Source organism: Pinus tabuliformis, chromosome 6 (assembly GCF_031772625.1).
Source record: "Pinus tabuliformis cultivar Carrire ecotype Pingquan chromosome 6, CPIR1, whole genome shotgun sequence".
Taxonomy (NCBI): Eukaryota; Viridiplantae; Streptophyta; class Pinopsida; order Pinales; family Pinaceae; genus Pinus; species Pinus tabuliformis.
The window spans coordinates 1,988,635,097-1,988,656,221 of NC_142292.1; the positions used below are offsets into that span (position 1 = coordinate 1,988,635,097).

Here is a 21,125-nt window from a genome sequence, read left to right on the forward strand (position 1 = left end):
ATTAAACATTTTGACTTGTTCAAATCACATAAATTATAAATAAAAATAAAACTAAACATAAAATTAATAATTATAATATAATTAATAATAAAATCAGCCTAGATCCATGTTAATTCTCAATCGACGAAGTTTCGAAAGAGATACAAACTTTATTTAGTGAAAAAAGATTGGATCTTTCCTAGTGCTTTAACTCTAAATCTACCAAGTGTCAAAAAAGATAAAAACCTCTTTGAGTGAAAAGAGATTTGATCCTTCTCAATACTTAATCAATTCGAAGTTAAGATGGATCTAAATTAGTTTAATATAAATATTCTACTATATTATTTTTGTATATAATTGTAAAATATTTTTTAAAACCTTACTGCCAAGTTATATATATATGATTACTTGAACATAAATACATAACATTAAAATAAACTTGCAATATTTTACATTCATCTTTTATAAATAAATTTGCATGTTTTTAAATTATATAAAGAACTTGTAAATTGTTGTCTATTTTCAATTGATGTGTTGTTAATAATATCACATGCATTATAATTGTGAGAAACAAGATATATATAATATTATAGATACTAGTTCACAGGGTCTTGGATAGATGGTGATTGGATGCTCTATCAAAACACTCCTTAACGTGAAGTCGTCAATTCAATTCCCCCTCCAATCGATATGATATATTAGATATAGTGAAAATGTAATTCTGCCAAACTTACAAAAAAAAATTATTACAGACACTTAGAGCAAGTTCTTAAATTGATTAATAATATATCATCATCTTGTAAACGCTCTGACTTATGAATGTTATCAATATAATGTGCATAACGCCAATAACATATTTCAACGTTGCAACTTTGTTTGATATTAATACATATACTCTCCCCCAACGTTCCTACTTTGTAGCATTGGATTTCCCTTCTGTGAGATCTTATGCTTCATTATCATGTCATCGAAACTTGACGGCAGTTATCATAAGGAAACACATTAGGCGGACTAATTAAAAAGGTCATGTTATAATTTGAACCACCCTTTTAGATATCACGCTTCATTATCATGTCATCTAAATTGGACCGGAGTTAGTTATCATAACGAAACACATCAAGCAGGTGAACTAAAAAGATCATGTTAGACAATAGCATAAAAGGGTTTTAGCAGAAAAAATATAATGCAATCTGCCATCCAGGTTTTGACATTTAATAGGGGATTTAATCAACAAAATGGTGAATATTTGAATACAGGAAAAATGAATCATCCTACTTTCAGTTTCAATTTTTCCCCCCCTTAAAGATTGAAACACCTGCGAAACTTAAAATGATTTTACTGATCCTTGATCAGATCTCGAGCTTGGCAAAAATCTGCAACTTTACATGGGATATATTCTCTCCTCAATCCATACTGTTTGCCCTCCCTTTTCCAAGCACCCAAAGCACAATATTCGCAGTGCATAGACGCTACAATCTTATGCTAGCATCAGAGAGCAGTCTTTGTTTCACACACTGTAGCCTAAATGATTGTGTAGGAGGTTGCTAATACACCTGCAAATTTCTGCAAATCTTTGTACTTGTAAATGTAAATTTACACTAAAATCTCTGCAAATAATCTTTTGGAAGAAGATCCTTCAAAGAACACCACAATAGATCCCCAAAGCCCGACCCTTCCTGGACGTTATGCTTACTTTCTTCTGGATTCTGCTTTTAAAAATACAATTCAGATTCCAACACATTTACATTCAAACGAATTAGAGTTCCACCTCATGTACATTTTCTCTATTTATTTGTCATTTCCACATTTGAGAGGTAGGTTCTGAGAAAACCAAGTTTAAATGAGTTACTTTAACTAAACATACAAGGATGCAAATAGGGTATTTATGTGGCATACATGGCAACTCAGTTTTCTGCGCCAGGTTCATAGAATTGTAAGTTTGTGTTTAGCCAAAGTGAAAAAAGCTTAATAACAGACTACTACTGCCTCTTCGAAACATCTTTCTCCTTCGTCGTATCCTTCTTTGGCTTTTGACCTTGTGTACTGCCAACATGCTACAGCCTCCCGGAGATTTTGCTAGACAGAAATTTTTTCATTCTGCAAGACTGATACGGCGTTTCTTTGTATCTCCAATTTCTGGAATATGTTCTGATGTCAGAACATCAGAATCTACACTCATCATATCAACTAGCATGCTTTCTAAGGGTTCTTGCTTCACCATATTTCCATTGCTTGGTGAAAAATTCTCACCATCCCTTTGATGTCCAGCAAGGTTCTGGCATCGTAGTTCTGTCAACCCTTCGCTAGTATCCAACATGACATCACTTTCAACAGGAGGATTGTAGATTCGGAGACTTGCAGATGCTGAAGGAGCATCCAGTCGATTGAAAATGACAGTAGAATTGCTGCAAGAACCACCTGAGGTAGAACTTTTTAGATTGTTAACGGCTTGAGTACCGCATCCTATCCCAGTCTGCGGCATGGATGTAAGTGATTGAACTGGTATAGGGGGCTGGGTCTTGGCTGTCGGCTTTATGCTAAGCCCATTTGATGACTCAGACACTGGAGGCTGACATAGCCAGGGATTTGGTGCTTCAGAAAGAGACTGAGTATTCATAGAGAAAGTGGACTCGCTAGAGCCTGCAGTCGTACTAACAGTTCCTGCTGAAGGTAACGAATGCTTGTGGAAAAGTAAATGAGCAATGGTACGATCAATTGGATTCGTCTCTGTTTCCATGTCGTTCACTCCTGTACACCTGCACTCAGAGCGCAATCATTGCCATAGTATTAAACTCTACTTAATAAATATCTTACTAAGGGATAAACAAAACAAAGGTTAATGCAAATCCAGCAATATTGGTTTAAGTAGGAGTTTAGTGTGCAGAAGTCAGGTCCCAGTGGTAGTAATGCAAATCTGTTACAATAAACACACTGTGTAGAGCACTTACAAATCTGGTTGATTTTCATTGCCATTTATATTGCCTAGTATGGCATCCGTACTATTGCACTTATGCAGTAGATCGGTTGGTTAGAGGCCCGTTTAGTTTTGCACGCATGATTTGCGATGCAGCCGTGCTTGGAATTCAGGGCTCCCTAGTTTTTAAATCTTTTTTCATCTTTGGCACACTTGCAACATGGTCAGAAGTCTCAGGCTTGTTTATGATTAGTGTAATTACTCTAGTTCTGAAATCTAAGGGTATAAAAGCTGAACAATTACGCTTTTCTTCGTTTCTGAACCATATTATATCAACAGCTTAATAAAAAATACAGTAGCACACCATAGTGCAAAATATTTTGCTAGGGTGGCAAACCTATTAGTCTGGGTTTCGTCACAATTGATAGAAATGCACAAGCCACCAACTCCAAATTGTTCTTCATGAATTTGACTACTGTTCTTCGTATCACTGACACAGCGACGTTGCATTGCACTCCTAGCAAGACGAAACAATGCACCTCGGATGCATAACCTTGTTCGGATATCCAACTACAGGAAGAAACAAATTTTAGCGAGACCGATATCACAATTGTATTAAAAATAAATATCATGTCATTCCTCCAATATGAAGTAGTTAGACAAGATCCATTTATAGCCATTGTTTTAACTTTTACCCCTGCTATGACATTTTGAAGCTGATGAAGCACGGCTGCCTCTAGAGAACCATCATCATCAACGTTGGTAACTACTGAAGCTACAGTGGAATTTTCCCATGGAGTTAATGAATCTGATTCTACACTTAATGACTGCAAAATTTTGCTAGTCCCTTCCTTTGGACTGACAACTGCATGCTGAGATTGCTTTTTCTGTGGCTGTTTATTAACAAGTGAATGATCCATGGAATCATTCTGACCGCCAAATTGCTGTTGTTGATGCTCAATTGCAAGTCTTGCCTGCATGTGCTGTCGCCATCTTAGTTTCTCTATCTTTTCTTGTGGTGTCATACTAGAAGGCCTTGAGGGAATTTCAAAACGCTTTTTTATATGCTGTGGTTGATTTGATACATCTGCTGGTAGCTGATAACCAATAAATAGTGATTGAGATTGATCTGACTGGGGTCTAAGATTTGGTGAAGGAGGCATGATAGGCATATAATGCAAAGGATACCCATAGCCAGGATGAATGTATGGAACCTGCGGGTAGACCTGCCTTAAGGAATTAGCTTCCCCCGATTGCTTCTGTGAGGGATGCCCTGGAGAAGGAAATACTTGCAAAGCTGATGAAACTGAATTCTGTATATTTGAAGATATAGACTGGTGCCCTTGAAAGCCTGTGGAATAAGAGATGACAGGTGGCATATTCTCTGTAGGTTTCCTATCAGAGAGATGCTTCTTGTGCTTGCCTTCAGGTTGCTTGTGACTTGTCTGCTTTCTGTATGAATTAGCCTGTATTAATGATAGTGAAGTAAGATAAACGAGGTAATATATAATGAAAATAACAGCTTATGTTTTTCAATTGTGCCCTAAAATGGTTAATCAAAATTTGCAATGCCCAAGTAGGACTGAAAATTCAACACAAAGATATAAAAAGATGCACCACTAGAAGATTACCAGTTTGAGTGGACTTATTACTTGCCACTATTTTGTTCCAAATTTAAAATAATACCACACATAAGAAACACTATAAACATTTAATTTAGGCAGCACAAGCATCAACGTTTTATTATAAATTTCTGTTTCTATGGAATAAGAAGCAATAAAGTTGTAACTATGCTATGTTGAATCCCGATCACAAAGAGCTGTCACTCACAAGGCTAACCAAGTCATAAAATATGACTTTCTTGAATGGCTGCCAATCAGACTAAATAAATCCCTTTTTGCAGACTTAAAAAACTAGAGTTGTCTAATCTTACATGAAAATACATTGACTCAAGAAAAAAAATCCCCTTTTTATTGTTCACAAAACTTGCAGTCTGCTAGGCTATTATCAATGTTCCACCAAGTTTCGGGGACTGGGAGGGGCACAGGAGTAGGGACAAGACTTTGTTTTGGTTGGAGAGTCAAAGCTGACTCTGGACAAGACTTGTTTTGGCTAGCGAGTCAAAATTGACTGGGGTCTCAACAAAGACAAAAAATGTAGATTTAAAACAATAAAATATATTTAGATTACACATGAGAGATTACACTTATTATAATGCAAATACACTAAATAAAATGCAAAAATAAGATATCCAAACACAACCAGGTATATCATACACTGCCCAATGCACATGATGTGAGCATGATCAATGACCATATCTATTATCATCATTTACCCATCAAGATTTAAGAAGATTCCCAATTGCCATGGACCATGGCTTTTGATTCATGAATATCCACTATCAAGACTCCAAGAGTCAATTTATATGACAAAAGCCTGGAGCTAGTCAAAATCCTAGCTGGTGTACAAATGTCCAAAACTCTCGTTGTTGTGCTTCAAGTTCCAAACCCAAGTTCAAAACTCTTCTCATAAACTCTATGAGGAGTAAAAAAGACCAAATCATCCAATTTTATACTCTTTGACTCAACAGTTCTATGTTTGACTTTGTGGATTTATGGTTGGCTCAAGGGATTTCGTCATGTTCCAGGCACATTCAATGGGTCTATCTGTTTTTTGATGGATCGAGATGGCCAATCCAAGTCCAAGTCAGACCCTCCAAGTCCAGATCAAAGCAACCCATTTCACTTATGCATCAAGCGGAATTTGCAAGACCCATGTGGACTTGAAGATACCTTGTTTCTGTGTTTGGGGGTAAATAAAAATTTAAATATATGAAAAACAATAACAATTCAAAAACACGAACAACGTATGCAGGAAATTTATCACATTTGCCTTAGTGGGGCATCTTGGTCCACTGCTTTTTGTGGGGGTGTGCATAGATATCCCCCAAAAAAAGGAAATGCTCCTGATTTCTAAAGAACAACCTACCTTGCATCTCTTCAAGTTTTCTCGAAAGGGGGACACAGGGAAGCTTCCTGCACGGAGTTTCCATATTCCAGAAATGCAGGAAGCAGGTGGGGTGCACATATTTGTGTAACACCAAGTAATATCCTTCACAAAACTAGGCAGAATAAGGGAAATGAAGTAACCAAATAAGCCATGTGTTGGGAAATTATACCAAGGAAAATGCCTAAAGCACATTACCTTGTCCAATTGCTTGAAATGAGTGTCTTCCATTTGAGACCTTGATGTTCCTTCTGTCCTCCCACTATTCTCCAATCGCTGCCAATCAGCATGATAAAGAAACTAAGAAATCTCATAGGAATGAAGCAGCTCAAAAAGACCAGCAAAATCATTCCAGGATCCTATTGAATTTGACTCTGAATAGATCACATACAATTACAAGCTTATGCATCGTTTTAAATCGCTCTAAAAACAGTTTTCATTATCTCTGAAATCTAACAAATCTGATATGGCAGCCCAGGACCCTACCAGTATTAAGTGACTTAATGGATGTTCTACGCACCTGTTCTTCCAATGAGCATTTGTTCTCATTTAGTGCATGCTGTTGTGATCGTTCGATGTGCCCAGAAGACTGTTGTTCAAAAGGCTTGTCTACATTTGAGATACTATCGTCCTTCTTACAGTCAATGATCTTTGAATCACCTTCCTCACATGAGGCCAGTATAGGAGGATTATCACAAGGCATAAATTCCACCTCTAGTTCATCTTGCTATGATTTACCTTTAAGTGCTCTTGAATCTGGGCTTGACGAGGCCATTCCCTGTTGAACAGTCCCCTGAGGGCTATTATCAACACAAGCAGAGGAAGATGAGACCCATAGTAAATCATCCATGCTGCTATTCATTGCATGTCCCATTGTAGATTCACAGTTTCTGGAACAAGCATCACTCATGAGCGGAAAAAGCCAAAATAATTCATCAAAAGCAAAAAGAAACAAATTACATTAGATAGCCTGAGCAAAGACAAGAAGGGAATTGGCAAATCAGGAATCCATAGAAGATGTGAAAAAGGATAATCATAATCATTACAATGTGGAATTCATCTAGCTATATACAAAGTACACTGAAAAAATAAGCATATCTTTCTACTTATCGATATCAATCTGGATGAATAATTAATATATACATAGATAGCACAATAATTATATTAAAGTTTCATATTGATAATGCACCAAATAAAATCTTACTGCTTTCACTGGCTACTAGCTGCAAGTAAAATGGAGCTATAAAGTTTAAACAAAAGCATTAAAGTTACCTAAGAAGTCTGTCAACATCTTCAAAGTTACCAATGTTGGCCCAACCATACTCCAGCAGGCTGCAACTATTTTTATCTTCATGCTCACTCCCAAAAAATTCAAGGTCAGCTTCTGGTGGGCAAATGTCAGTGAGTGAGAAATCGCAAGAACTATTCATAATTGTTGCATCCCTGTCCCCAAGTACAGAATCCCCATTCTGAAGAATAGGATCCTCCTTACAAATCCCCATAATTAAGTCATTCTCAGCTGAACCTAGTTTTATGTCTGAATAGCAATCACCACCCACTCTGTCTCCAGATTTAATCTCAATTCCAGAATCAATATGCATCAGGTTGTAAGTAGCCTGCTTGTCATCTTGTACATCACACCATGGATCCATATCCAGCAACTGAGTCGATGGTTCCTCCTTGCCATTTGAACATGCCATAACATCCTCCTTTTCCCTGTGCAAAGCATTTTTATTCCCTACAGGCTTTTGTTCTGTACTTTTAGATAGAACATTGAGAGACTTTTTCCTATAATCACCTTTCACCATCCAAGTACCTTCTTGTGCGTCTTCAGGAGCAGGCACAATATGGTCATCACTCTCCTCAAATCCATCCCAAACCACATCATCAAACTGAGAAAATCACAAAAGAACATATATTCTTACATCAATCCTCAAGAGAAGCAAACGTGAAACTTGGGGCAAGAAATTTGTCTAAGACTGAAATAAAGATTAAAAGAAAATGATTCATTTCAAGGCCAAAATATTTCTATATCGAAAGATGCAAGACTACAATATTAGATAGGTACAAGACTTCACGTTAGATGTGAGTACACACAGCAAAGGCAAAAAGAAGACATCCGCAAGCAGTAAAAGTCTCTTTATGGATAGCCAATAAGAAACGCTGTGGATTAACCGGTGATTCAAATAACTCTGCATGGCACAACCACTTTACCTATTGATGCAAGGGAATGTGATATACATGTGCTGCTTCACAGTAATTTGATGAGTTAAGCACTAGCAGTGGTTGACAGGAAGTATCAAAATTAAGAAGAAAAGATCCCTTTCACACATAAATCCAATAATATAAACTTTTTGTCTTTGCCTGCTATTAATTGGATATTTTGAGGTGGACAGACTTTTCCTAAAAGCACTCCTTTTATTTTAAAGGAAGAATAGGTATCTTAATTTAATCAGTCTTCAACACGTGAAAAACAATCAATAAGGAAATTATGCATCCGATAAAAAGAGATCACCACCTAAGTACTTGAGTTTGCCAAATTAGAGATAGCACAATTTCATGAAAATTCAAATCGAGGGATTCCAAACCTGCAACGAAGAGTAAAATCAAACATAATAATGACTCTTAAAAAGATAATATATACATTGGCAAAAGGATTGAATACACCAGGGGCAGGGCAACCTCGGTTGTCCCAGAAAGTCAGATTTATAACTACTGCCCTTTTCTGATAGTCTTGCAGAACTCGTAAGAGAAAACCATCTGGCTATTTGCTTTCTTTTGTAATGGCCAAGAACACCTTTTCCAATTATAACCAGGATTCCCATCTTAGTCGTAGATATCAACGGAAGGGGAAGTCATCACAAAAAAATATTACCAGGCAAGTTATTGGTAAGGAAGATAATTTTGTTAATGTCCAACAAATGACCACAAATAAGTCAATGGGATTTCTAATGATTTGGATTAGATCATTATATTGTTTTTCATCCATCTTGATTCTTTTCAGGGTGGAAAAATCAGAGAAATCAGCTTACAAGAGCAGTTTTAGCGGCAGGACCCAGTTTGGAGAATTGGGTTCAAAAACCTTTCGGGGCCAGCTTGAGGCCTTAAATGACATTTTTTGGGGGGTCAATCTTTGTTGCTAAAGCATCACACACAGTGACACTATTCTACACATAGAAATCTATCAACATACCAAGAAAGATATCAACCAAAGTTCGAATGCAAAATTTATGCCTCCTGGAAGTTGACCTATCGTGATTGACCACCATAATTCGAGAAGAATGCCACGTCAAAGCCCCATTACTCATGGAAAAGGAGCTACCCAAACAGGGAATACAACGAAGACTATAAAAAGATTGAGTTGTAAGTTTGTAACTCATGTTGAGGATTGAATGCATCAAATTTAACCCCTAGTTGGCTATTGGGTTGTGTTATAACTATTGAATGATGTTGTCATTGATGCCAATGTTGGTCTTTGAACACTTTTAAGATTCATCTAGTTTGCATTGATTGGAATTTCCAAATGACAAGAAGCCTTGGAAAGCCCTAGATGCCCCACACTAGTTGAACATTTTGAGGATGAAGATCAGTGATTTTGCTCCCATGACCATCTCCATTTGATTCTCCTTGTCATGTCGATTCCAACGGTAGGTGGCATGTCATGTGGGTCCTCTCGGTTGAGGAGATATGGCTTCTTAAAGGTTGGAATCCCATTCAGTGGTCAAGGAACCCCAAAGGAGGTGCTACGAGCAATTTTTTATTATCAAAGGAAATTAAAATTAAATGGGCTTATTCTAGTCAAAGTCAAATGAAGATTTTATCAAGCATAAATTATCAAATAATTTAAGACGGCTATAATGATTGATGGGTTTTTGGCTCCTAAACTTATTTTTGAATTTCAAATTTCAAACTTAAATCTCGTTGAGTTGGGTCCCTCCTTAGAACATGTCAGCTTGCCTCTCTAGAATGCTCCTTCGGCCTCTATAAATACAAGGGTCGTCTACCCTCTATAAGCACGGAAAAGAATGCACATCTGTAAGGCAGGTTTATCTGCAGCCTGGAGTAGTCTTGTCCATCTGAAGTAGGCTGAAAGTCCAGGGTTTTTGGCATTAATATTTTACTTCTTCTTTGATTGGCTATTCGTTGGACTGGAGCAAGAATCTACAGTATCTTAAGGGCATCTCCTGAGGAATATACATCTGAAATTTTCGGCCATCTGAGACCTAATCTGAGGTAATACTGAGGCGTCTCTGAAATCATTTTGAGGCTTATTTTCAAGCGAGTTTTGACTGGGTTGAGGCTCTGTTTTGGCACCTCTCTCTGAGGCCTAATTACAGATTATCTCAGGCCAGATTGAGATTGATTGTAGCAGACTTTCGGACCTGTGGTTGATCTGAAGCCTGAATAAGGGTTTAGTTCTGCGGCCCTCTTGAGGCCCTAACTCAATCTCCTTTTTGAGTTATTCTATGATTATTTGTGGGTAAATTCAAGTCCTAACTCTTGCGCATGCATTGAAGCTTCCTTCAGCCTTTAACAATTAAAATTCATGGCATATATCCACAGTTCTGAATATCCTTTGCAGACCTACATTTGTTAATGCCTGTAGTCCTCCTGAAGTGGAACCGAGCTCTGACAAAGATCATTTTCTCAAGATAAATCTGAGTTTTCTCCTTTGATCAGTTTGGTAACATTTCAGGACACACTTTTGAGGCTAATCTTTTATGTCCCTTTTGTACAAGTCTGGCATTGATCTAGTTTGTGTAGGCGGTCTGATTTGAAGTCTTCAATCCTCCTAGTGTACAAAAACAGTGGTACATTTTGGCACTTTTCTTGGCTGTCTTGCCTCAACATTGATGTAGGAAATAGTGCAAAGTTTGAGTCTTGATCAGAGGGTATAATTGTAGGGTGAAGTGTCATGCTTTTGGATTGATTTTTGAAGTGCTCTCTGTGTGAGTACCTTTGTAATTTAATCCCTAGTTCAAGCCTATACTAAATTGCAGTTTGACCCGAATATATCCATGACAGTTCAGGAATCTACAGGCATCTTGACGAATCACACTCTGTGATTAAAAAGGACTCATCATTGAAGTTTTCAGACCTCCTTTTGAAACATCTCCTGTGGCATCATTGTTTGGGCAGATTCTGACACTACACACTTACAACTTCACTCTCTGATTAAAGTAGCTCAGTTAAAAAGTGTGTTGACATTGAAAACTCATTTGAAGTATAAGTTCTGTCTGTCTTGACCCATTCTATGACACTAAGTAATAGTATGGAGGCTATCGAGCAGAAGCAATCCTGAGCCTATTGTACATAACAGATCTTGAAGTGTATTAGGGGCAGTTCCTGTAAGGAAGGCATTGACATCAGGCAGTGGGAGAACAAGAGCATTTTTTTCAGCAAGACAGAGGTATCAGTCCAAGGAAGCCATCTTCAGGTACTCCACATACTGTACATTAGCAGAGGTATGAAAACATGCTATGAAATTTGATTAATTTAACTGAAGACAACTGTGTTGTCTACTTAAGAGCATGTTGCTGAGCAAAGTTGTTTTTTTATTATTGCTAGGATTTGCACTGTTTGTGTCATGGGCAGAGAAGATGTATGTATTCATGTAATGCAGAGGATATAGAGAAATAGTATTATGCCATTGATGCTAGGGTTTGTCAGAAGTGTTAGAGCTTGTGTTAAGACAATCAATACTGCCAGAGTTTAGACAGAATATGCATGAGCCACAGTTCCTCTAATTGTTGTTGACACAAGAATTGCATAGATGTCTTCACACAGCATACAAGAAAGTAGTTTCGAGGAGTAAGATTGGCACCACTGCATATCTAAGCGTTGCTGAGATATCTACTGCATATATGATTGTTGTCAAGTGTTGAAGAATAATGTAGCTATGGTCGGCATTTTTCATTGCAAACATGAAGAAAAAATTAATTTATGGTCACCTACAAGTCAGTTCCATTAGGGCTAATTAGCCCATGTGTGACTCATAAATACAACCTTGTTGGCATTCATTTTGGCATCATCGCATCATCAAGTTCGGTCTGCAATTTCGGAGCTTATCCATATGTGCGAAGATCAGATAAAGGACTCATTTCAGCTGTGTTGACCCTTCCCTTCAAGGCACGTTGACTATTCTTAAATTGGGATATTTTGGCATCTATTGGTCTTCAGTTCTGTTCATTCTTGGAGGACGAAAAACCTCAGAAGTACATTTACCTTCGCTGGCTGTGATTTTGCTCCTTTTCTGTGACATTGACCTGGGTTGACCTAGGGTTTTGACAGTGATTTTGGGCCGAGCTTCTATGGACAGTTTAGGACTATTTTTGGCCTCTTGTGACAGGGATCTCAGGCCAGAATTTCAGTCTCATTGTGCAGATCTCACTCATTGGACAGAAGTTGATTATCTCTCTTTCTATTGGCAGACCTCGAGTCTTGACTGGTATTTGATTGAAGACTGTTTTGGATTTGTTGGAACAATTTTGATGTAACTTTGATGGACAGAATCTCTATCTCATAAGGAAAGAATTTTGGATTTCCCTTAGTGGGTTTTTCCCTGGCTGTGAGTCTAATCTGGGTATCTCTAGTTTATTGTCTATTGTTCATTGTCTACTGTGATCTCTATTTACTGCTCTTGTTGAAGAATTAATGGTTGAAGTTTTTCATGTATAGCTACTTGTTGATTAAAGTATAAAGAAGGAACTGTTTGCATCAATAGAAGTAGTTATCAATTGTGAAAAAACTATTCTAGTCCTAGCTACACTAGAATTTCAACATGGTATCAGAGCTTTGGTGAAGGAAAAGAGCAGAGAGATCATCTTGAAGAGTACTTGAAGAGCACTTGAAAGGTTTTTGGGTTTTGTCCTCTATTGTGACCAGCAATCTTCATCATGAATTCTTCCTTCATGAAGACTGAAAGCAAGCTTGAAGGAGCCACTAACTACAGGGCTTGGAAGGCAAGGGTTGAAATCATTCTTGAAAGGAACAAGGTTTTGGGAATTGTTACAGGTAAAGTTACTGAACCATCTGATCAAGCACGAAGGAAGAAGTTTCATGAAGATGAAACCTTGGCAAGAAGCATTGTATTGGACTTTGGCAACATAAGACTGCTAAAGCTATGTATGATGCCATCATTGGATTGTATACCATTAATAATGGAAATCAATATATCAAGATGACAAAGAATGACACAATGGCATCATATTTTGTCAAGATATCTCAAATTAGAGACCAACTCAAAGCCATTGATGAAGAAGTATCTGATAAGGAATTGGTAGTTGTTGCTTTGGGTGGTCTCCCTAGATCTTGGGATTCATTTGCATCAGGTATTAGTGCAAGGGAAAATGCTCCAACTTTTGAAAAGCTATGGGCAGCATGTACTCAAGAAGAGTCAAGACTCTATTCTAGAGGAGACATTGAAGATCCAAGTATAGAAGCATTTGCAACTCATGCAAAGGGAAATAAGAAGAAACCAAATTTTGGCAAGTTTCAAAGAAGTGTTGGTAAAAGAGAAGGACCTAGATCTGCTTCAAAGAAGGATTCTGAAGCATTTGCAACTCATGCAAAGGGAAATAAGAAGAAACCAAATTTTGTCAAGTTTCAAATAAGTGTTGGTAAAAGACAAGGACCTAGATCTGCTTCAAAGAGGGATTCTACTTCACAAAGAAGACCTCCTCCTCCTCCAGATAGAAGAGATAGAAGAGACACAAGAGATAAAACAGATCTATCAAACGTTCAATGCTTTCATTGTCAAGCTTATGGTCACTATCAAGCTCAATGTCCCCGAAGGAATCGAAGAGATGATGATTGTAAAATAAGGAGGCATCATGCATCTGTTGTTGATAAATGAACCATCTTCAAAGAAGAGGCATAGGAGACATGATTCTGGATCTGAATACTCAATTATTTGTGCTCTTACAGGTTCCATTGAAAATCATGATGAAATTTGGCTCGTGGACAGTGGTGCTTCTAGGCACATGACTGGAAATCGTGATCATCTATTTGAATTGATTGAAAAGAAGTTTACTCAAAAGGTTGAGCTTGGAGATAATGGAAAATATGAAGTCAAAGGCATTGGTACGTCATCCTTTCAATTAGAATCTAGAGGTAATGTATCTATTAACAATATCTTATATGTTCCTGGTTTGAAGAAAAAATTGTTGTCCATATCATCTCTTGAAGACAAAGGATATAGAGTTGCTTTTGTTGATGGACAAGTCTTAGTATGGAAGAAGAATGCATCTTTTGAATCTGCTAAAGTCATTGGGGTACGAATTGGAGGACTATATCATCTCCTTGGTCACTCAATCCAAGCTCTTCTACACAACACTACTGAACTTAGTGAGATTTGGCATCAAAGGTATGCTCATATGCACTACAAAGCTTTGGGAAGATTGAAATATTTTGTTAAAGGTGTACCTGAACTTAAAGCAAACCATGATGGAGTATGCAAAGGATGTGCTCTTGGGAAAAACGTTAAAGGAAGATGCACTAGCAGTGATAGTAGATCGAAAGGAATATTGGAGCTTGTGCATTCTGATGTCTGTGGGCCCATGCCTAATAAAACCTTGGGTGGATGCTTGTATTATGTATCTTTCATTGATGACTATTCTTGCAAAACATGGATATATCTTTTGAAGACCAAGGATCAAGTATTTGAGAAGTTTCGTGAGTTCAAAGCACAAGTTGAAAATTCTACAGGAAGAAGAATCAAGACTCTAAGGTCCGATAATGGTGGGGAGTATGTATCAAATGAATTGATTGATTTCTGTAGGGATGCTGGAATTAAGAGGGAGCTGATAGTTCCCTACTACCCCAAACAAAATGGAATTGCAGAGATAAAGAATAGAACTATAATGGAAGTTTTCAAAGCCATGCTTCATGATCAAGAATTGCCTATGTTTCTTTGGGGAGAAGCTGCAAGGACTGTTGTCTATGTTCAAACCGGTGCCCACATCGAATCTTGGATTACAAGACTCCTAAAGAAATATTTACAGGTGAGAGACCAAATGTTGAACATTTAAGAATCTTTGGTTGTCCTATTTTTGTTCATGTTCCCAAAGAGAAAAGGACAAAGTTGGAACCATCTGGAAAGAAGGGAACCTTTGTTGGTTACAGTGAGAATTCAAAGGCCTTTAGGGTCTATATTCCAGGGCACAATGTATTGAGACTTGCAGGGATGTTATTTTTGATGAGGATGCTACATTTTGGAAATCCAAGGGTTCACACTTGGACTCTAATGATGAAGTACAAGTAGCCCCAAAGAATGTGGAATCAAGGTCCAAAGAACTTGAGCATATGAATGAAGACCCTCATGTAGAAGACATTGATCATGAACCTGTTGAATCTTCAGAAGCCCCTGTAGCTAAAACAAGAAAGAGACCAGTCTGGTTAGAGAAAGCATTTTAGGAAGTCGAAGGTCATGTCGCTGCTCGTGTAACTTTCAAGGAGAATAAGAAACCAAAGAGGTATTTTGTTTATACAGCCTTGATGTGTAAGATCATTGAGTCAGAGCTATTGTCCTATGAAGAAGATATTGAAGAACAAGTATGGAAAGATGCGATGATTGAAGAATATCAATCCATATTGAAAACGATGTTTGGTAGACTGTGCCAAGCCTTGAGGGTAAATCCATTGTGTCTTCAAAATGGATCTACAAGATAAAACATGTTGTTGATGGAAGTATTGAAAAATACAAGGCTAGATTCATGGCTCGTGGATTCTCCCAGAAAGAGGGAGAGGATTATGAAGACACCTTTGCTCCCGTTGCTAGGTATGCATCTATTAGATCTGTTATTGCTCTTGCATCTATTGCAGGTTGGAAGTTGCATCAAATGGATGTCAAAACAACTTTTCTGAATGGAGTCATTGAAGAGGAAGTCTACATTCAACAATCTCAAGGCTTTGCGGTCCACGACAGAGAGACACATGTTTGCAAATTGACGAAGGCCTTATATGGCCTAAAGCAGGCCCCTCGTGCATGGTACTCCTGTATTGATGGTTATTTGTCAAGTCTTGGTTTCAAGAAGAGTGATGTTGATCCAAACCTATATTTCAAGGTTGTTGATGGTGAACCCTGATACTGTTATTGTATGTAAACGATTTGTTTCTAACAAAAGTCGAAGTCTTGATTGTTTAGTGTAAGAGGGAGTTGGTTTCTGAATTTGAGATGAAGGATCTTGGCCTCATGCATTACTACTTGGGATTGGAAATTTGGCAAAGACATGATGGGATCTTTGTAGGCCAAGGCAAGTACATCATTAGTATTCTTCAGATATTTGGCATGATGGATTGCAAGTCTAAGATATTTGATCCTACTATGTATCGCAAGTTGATTGGCTCGTTGAATTATCTTGTGAACACCAAGCTTGATATTTGTTATGCAGTGAATACATTGAGCCAATTCTTGGTTGAGCCTCGTCGTGTACATTGGGTTGCAGCTAAACACATATTGAGATACTTGTGAGGTACCATTGAGTATGGTCTGATGTATGCTTCTAATGGGGATTGGCAATTATATGGTTTCTTCGATGTTGATTGGGTTGGTAGCTTTGATGATAGAAATAGCACCTCTAGATATTGTTTTAGTTTGGGCTCCACTATGGTTTCTTGGTCTAGCAGAAAACAAACCTCTATTGCTCTGAGTACAATTGAAGCTGAATACATTGCTGCTAGTGCTACCTGTTGCAAGGCTATATGGTTTCGAAAATTGTTCTCTAATTTGTTTGATCAAATGTTGGAGCCGACTATTATATATTGTGATAATCAAAGTTGTGTGAAGCTATTTGAGAACCTGGTGTTCCATGACAAATCAAAGCATATTGAAATCAAATATCACTACTTCCGAAATATTGTCCAGAGAGGAGTTGTGAAGCTCGAATATGTTCCTACTAGTGAGCAAGTTACTAATGTATTAACGAAGCCACTGTCCCAAATGAAGTTTGGTTATTTCAGAGAACTTGGAGTTTTGGTCTGAGAGAGGGAGCATTGATTACATAGCATCATATTATGGACCATCACCAGTAGGTTGTGTGCCATGAGACCTTGAGGTCCGAGAGATGTATTGTTGATCCCTACTGTAGACTGTGTGTCGTGAGACCTTGTGGTCTGGGAGATGTATTGTTGATTACTCCTATAGGTTGTGTGCTAAGAGACCTTGTGCTCTAAGAGATGTATTCCTCTTGTAGGTTGTGTCGTGAGAAATTGTTGTCTAGGAGATGTATTGTGTATTCCTCTTGTAGGTTGTGTTGTGAAACATTGTTGTCCAAGAGATGTATTGTGTATTCCTCATGTTGGTTGTGTGCACTGTATCTTGAGACCTTGTGGTTTGGGAGATTCTTTTTGGTTCCTCCCTTGGGTTGTGTGCTATGAGACCTCATGGTAGGGGAGATGCTTTGAAATGGATGAGTTTGACAGAGAGAAACTTGGATTTTGTTCTCTTCCTTAGGTTGTGGGTCGTGAGACCTATGAATTGGTCAGGAAGATAGATCTCAAGAGAGAACGAAAAACTACCTCCCTAGCTAAGAGGGAGTGTTGACGAAAAATGTAGCTATGGTAGACATTTTTCATTGCAAACATGAAGAAGAAATTAATTTATGGTCACCTACAAGTCGGCCCAATTCATTACATTACGACTAATTAGCCCACATGTGACTCATATAAATACAACCTTGTTGGCATTCATTTTGGCATCATCGCATCATCAACTTCGGTCTGCAATTTCAAAGCTTATCCACACGTGTGAAGATCAGATAAAGGACTCATTTTAGTTGCGTCGACTCTTTCCTTCAAGACTCGTTGACTACTCTTGAATTGGGATATTTCGACATCTATTTGTCTTCAGTTTTGTTCATACTTGGAGGACGAAAAGCTTCAAAAGTACATTTACCTTCGTTGGCTGTGATTTTTCTCCTTTTGTGTGATGTTGACCTAGGTTGACCAAGGGTTTTGATAGTGCTTTTGGGTCGGGCTTCTGTGGACAATTCAGGAATATTTTTGGCCTCTTGTGATAGGGATCTCGGGCCATAATTTCAGCCTCATTGTGCAGACCTCATTCATTGGACAAAAGTTGATTATCTCTCTTTCTATTGGCAGACCTTGACTGGTATTTCATTGAATATTGTTTTAGATTTGTTGGAACAATTTTGATGTAACTTTGATGGACAAAATCTCTCTCTCATGAGGAAAGAATTTTGGATTTTCCCGTTGTGGGTTTTTCCCTAGCTGTGAGCCTAATCTTGGTGTCTTTTGTCTCTTGTTTATTGTCTATTGTGATCTCTATTTATTGCTCTTGTTGAAGAATTAATGGTTCAAGTTTTTCATGTATAGCTACTTGTAGATTAAAGCATAAAGAAGGAAATGTTTGCATCAATAGAAGTAGTTATCAATTGCGAAAAACTATTCTAGTCCTAGCTACACTAGAATTTCAACATCAAGAAGCTGCTAGGTTCTTAAGACGTTGATCAGATTTGAAGTTGCAAGGAGAGAATAGGGCCGAGGTTGCTAGTATGGAAGTTGAGGTGATGTTGATACTTGCTACTGAATTTGTATTTTGACAGAATTATTTACGCAAGAATATGATGCTGAGTTGAGTTAAGGGTTTGATCGTTTGAACAAAAGAAGTTGTTGCTATTGTTGATGACCTTGTGCGGCTATTGTAGATCAACAAAATCAGCATTTTGTTTTTTACATTATATATTATGTTATTGATAGCAAGTGGATCCAATCTGAAAATTGTGAAATGTGGTCCACTTGTTGAATAGGGTAGCAAGGTGGTGCAAGGCAGGATAATGGAGTCTCCTTCAAGTCGGAGCCTAAGAACACTTCAGGGCTGCAAGATGGTGCTAGGGCAGGTTGGAGCTTGTGCAGGGCGTTGGAGCATCCTTTCAAGCGGCGCTAACAAAACTAAGGCATTGGAGCGTCCTTCCAGTTGGAGCTAGTAAATTAGGGTGTTGGAGCGTCCATCCAGTTGGAGATGGTAAATTAGGGCATTCAAGCATCCTTGGAGCGTCCTCTCAGTTGGAGCTCATAAATTAAGGAGTTGGAGCTTCCTTCAGGTTGGAGCCTATAAACTAGGGGTTTGGAATGTCCTTTAGTTGATGCTAGAAATATTGGAAATTGGAGCTTCCTAATTGATGTAAATTTTGAAGACCTATATTAAGAAGCATTTGGTGATATTTCCCCTGCAAGGGTTTCCACATAAAAAATCTCGTGTATTGTCTTGGATATTGTGCTTTGTTGAAGGGGTGTTGTTAATTGATGTTTTAATTTAATGCTAATGATATTTAATGCTCTGTGAAGTTAAAATTAACTAATTGAAGAGAAATACTAATTCAACCCCCTCTCAGTGTTTCCAACAATAACCAGGCCACTAATAGGAAAAGGGGTCCATCCTATTCGACTACACTTTGTTACATAGTAGAACATAATAGTTGAGAGTGGATAAACAGAGAAAAGAATAGAAGGGTTTATGTTCTATAGCAGCCCGCAGACTATACGTTTTAGGGAACTCCATAGAGAGTGCGTTCTCCTTTGCATTTGCATCATTTCTAGTCAAACTTAAAACAAAAGAGATCAAAGCAACCTCACCATCTATTTGGGTTTTCTACTTGTATAGTTTCCCAAATCATATCTTGTGTTCAGTGTGATTGGTGTGTTTGTATTCCATTGTTCTCTATTTTTCGCATTTTATCTATTGCATGCATAAGTAGAAACAATAATTAATAAATCTAAAAATATAAGGAAAAGTTAGCCCTCGTAGTATAGTTTTCATATTTCAATCTATTTTTATCATATATATTGTGACCAATTGTCCAGTGGAATACCCATGGCAGTTTACAGATCAAATAGGTTTGCAGAACACATAGGAAAAGAACATCTAGATTTCTTTCTTTTCTCTGTTAATGGTCAAGAAGACCTTTTCCAATTATAAGTAGGATTCCCATCTTAGTCATATAGATATCAAGGAAAGCAAAAGTAGTCACAAAAATTTCAAGCAAGTTATTGATAAGATAGAACAAATGACCACAAATAAGTTAATGCGACTTGCTCCCACCCAAGAGGGTAACCCTTAGTAGAGTTTTTTCCTCCAATCTATTCAACTTGCTAGTCAGCAGTTGTACAATGATTTACAAATAGCTAGCCTCAACGTCCCTCCATCCATGCTCCAACCAGTACTTTTTTTCATCTAGCCTACTCATTAGATGAAGGTGGGTCATCTATTATAAATTTCTCTCATTTAATGTTTAAGGGAATTCGAATATGAATCATAGATTGAATTGGATGATTAACCGCTTTTCGGTGGATTCTTGTTCCTATGCTTCACCTTGGTGGTTATCCCTTGCCCATAGTCCAGCGTGACCGTCCTTAAGGATTTTCTTCCCACTATCCAAGAGGGGCACAAATAAGAGGCATTGATTATGTCATGTGTCAATGGTAATCCATACTTGACATTTTCCATTTGTCAATTGAATCAACATCCCTTCTTCAAGTTGATTGCTAATTATCACCAGTATTGGCTCCCTATTTTTCTAATTCTTGAGTAAGGGGCCAAAAAAATTTCCCTAAGAAGTTCATGTAACATAAAGAAAGAAAAGAGCATGAGTCATTGTCAAGGCAAGGAATAACTTTGGAACTTGAATGCCTGAGCATTAGTGAGAATAGAAATAAATAATGCCAGAGAGCAACCTTTTGGGATTCATCTTCCAAGGTCGATTCCTATTCTAATTCTCCATATTTCCCTTTATTTACAATTTATTGACCCAATCCTTGAGGATTGGGTGTCTAACATTCCCCCCCACACCCCCCCTCCCACTTGATCTGAAGGAGTGTTTGTGAGTCCAAGCATCATTTTGAATCTTCTAAAATATTCTCTTACAATTGCTTTGGTGAAGATGTTTGCAATTTACAAATTTGTGGAACAATGTCATAGATGAATAGTCTTGGCCTCCACATGACATCAAATCAAATAATGCTTTATGTTTGGTTCAATCATTGAATTTGAGATTCTTGGCCAACTTAATTGCAGAAGTATTGTCAATCAGAAGGGGAGTAGCGTTCACTTGTTTCTCCTACAAGTCTTCAAGAATTTTCTTGAGCCACGCAATCTTCTTGGTTGCTTCTACAGTTGCCACATATTTTGCCTCTATTGTGGAATCTGCTGAATTCAACGTTTGTATATTCTTTTCCATTCTCAGTGCGAAGGAAGCCAATATGTGACTAC

General features: G+C 37.8%; 1 protein-coding gene across 1 annotated transcript; it reads right to left on the minus strand.

Annotated features, from left to right (window-relative positions):
• Window positions 1-1,585: 1,585 nt before the first annotated feature.
• LOC149267199 (protein LNK1-like) lies at window positions 1,586-7,821 on the minus strand. The gene is given in 6 exon segments (XM_089431920.1): window positions 1,586-2,735; window positions 3,291-3,463; window positions 3,589-4,359; window positions 6,098-6,175; window positions 6,420-6,789; window positions 7,172-7,821. Coding segments are annotated over 6 exon segments (2,592 nt in total). The 5' UTR covers window positions 7,708-7,821; the 3' UTR covers window positions 1,586-2,071.
• Between the last annotated feature and the right edge of the window lie 13,304 nt (window positions 7,822-21,125).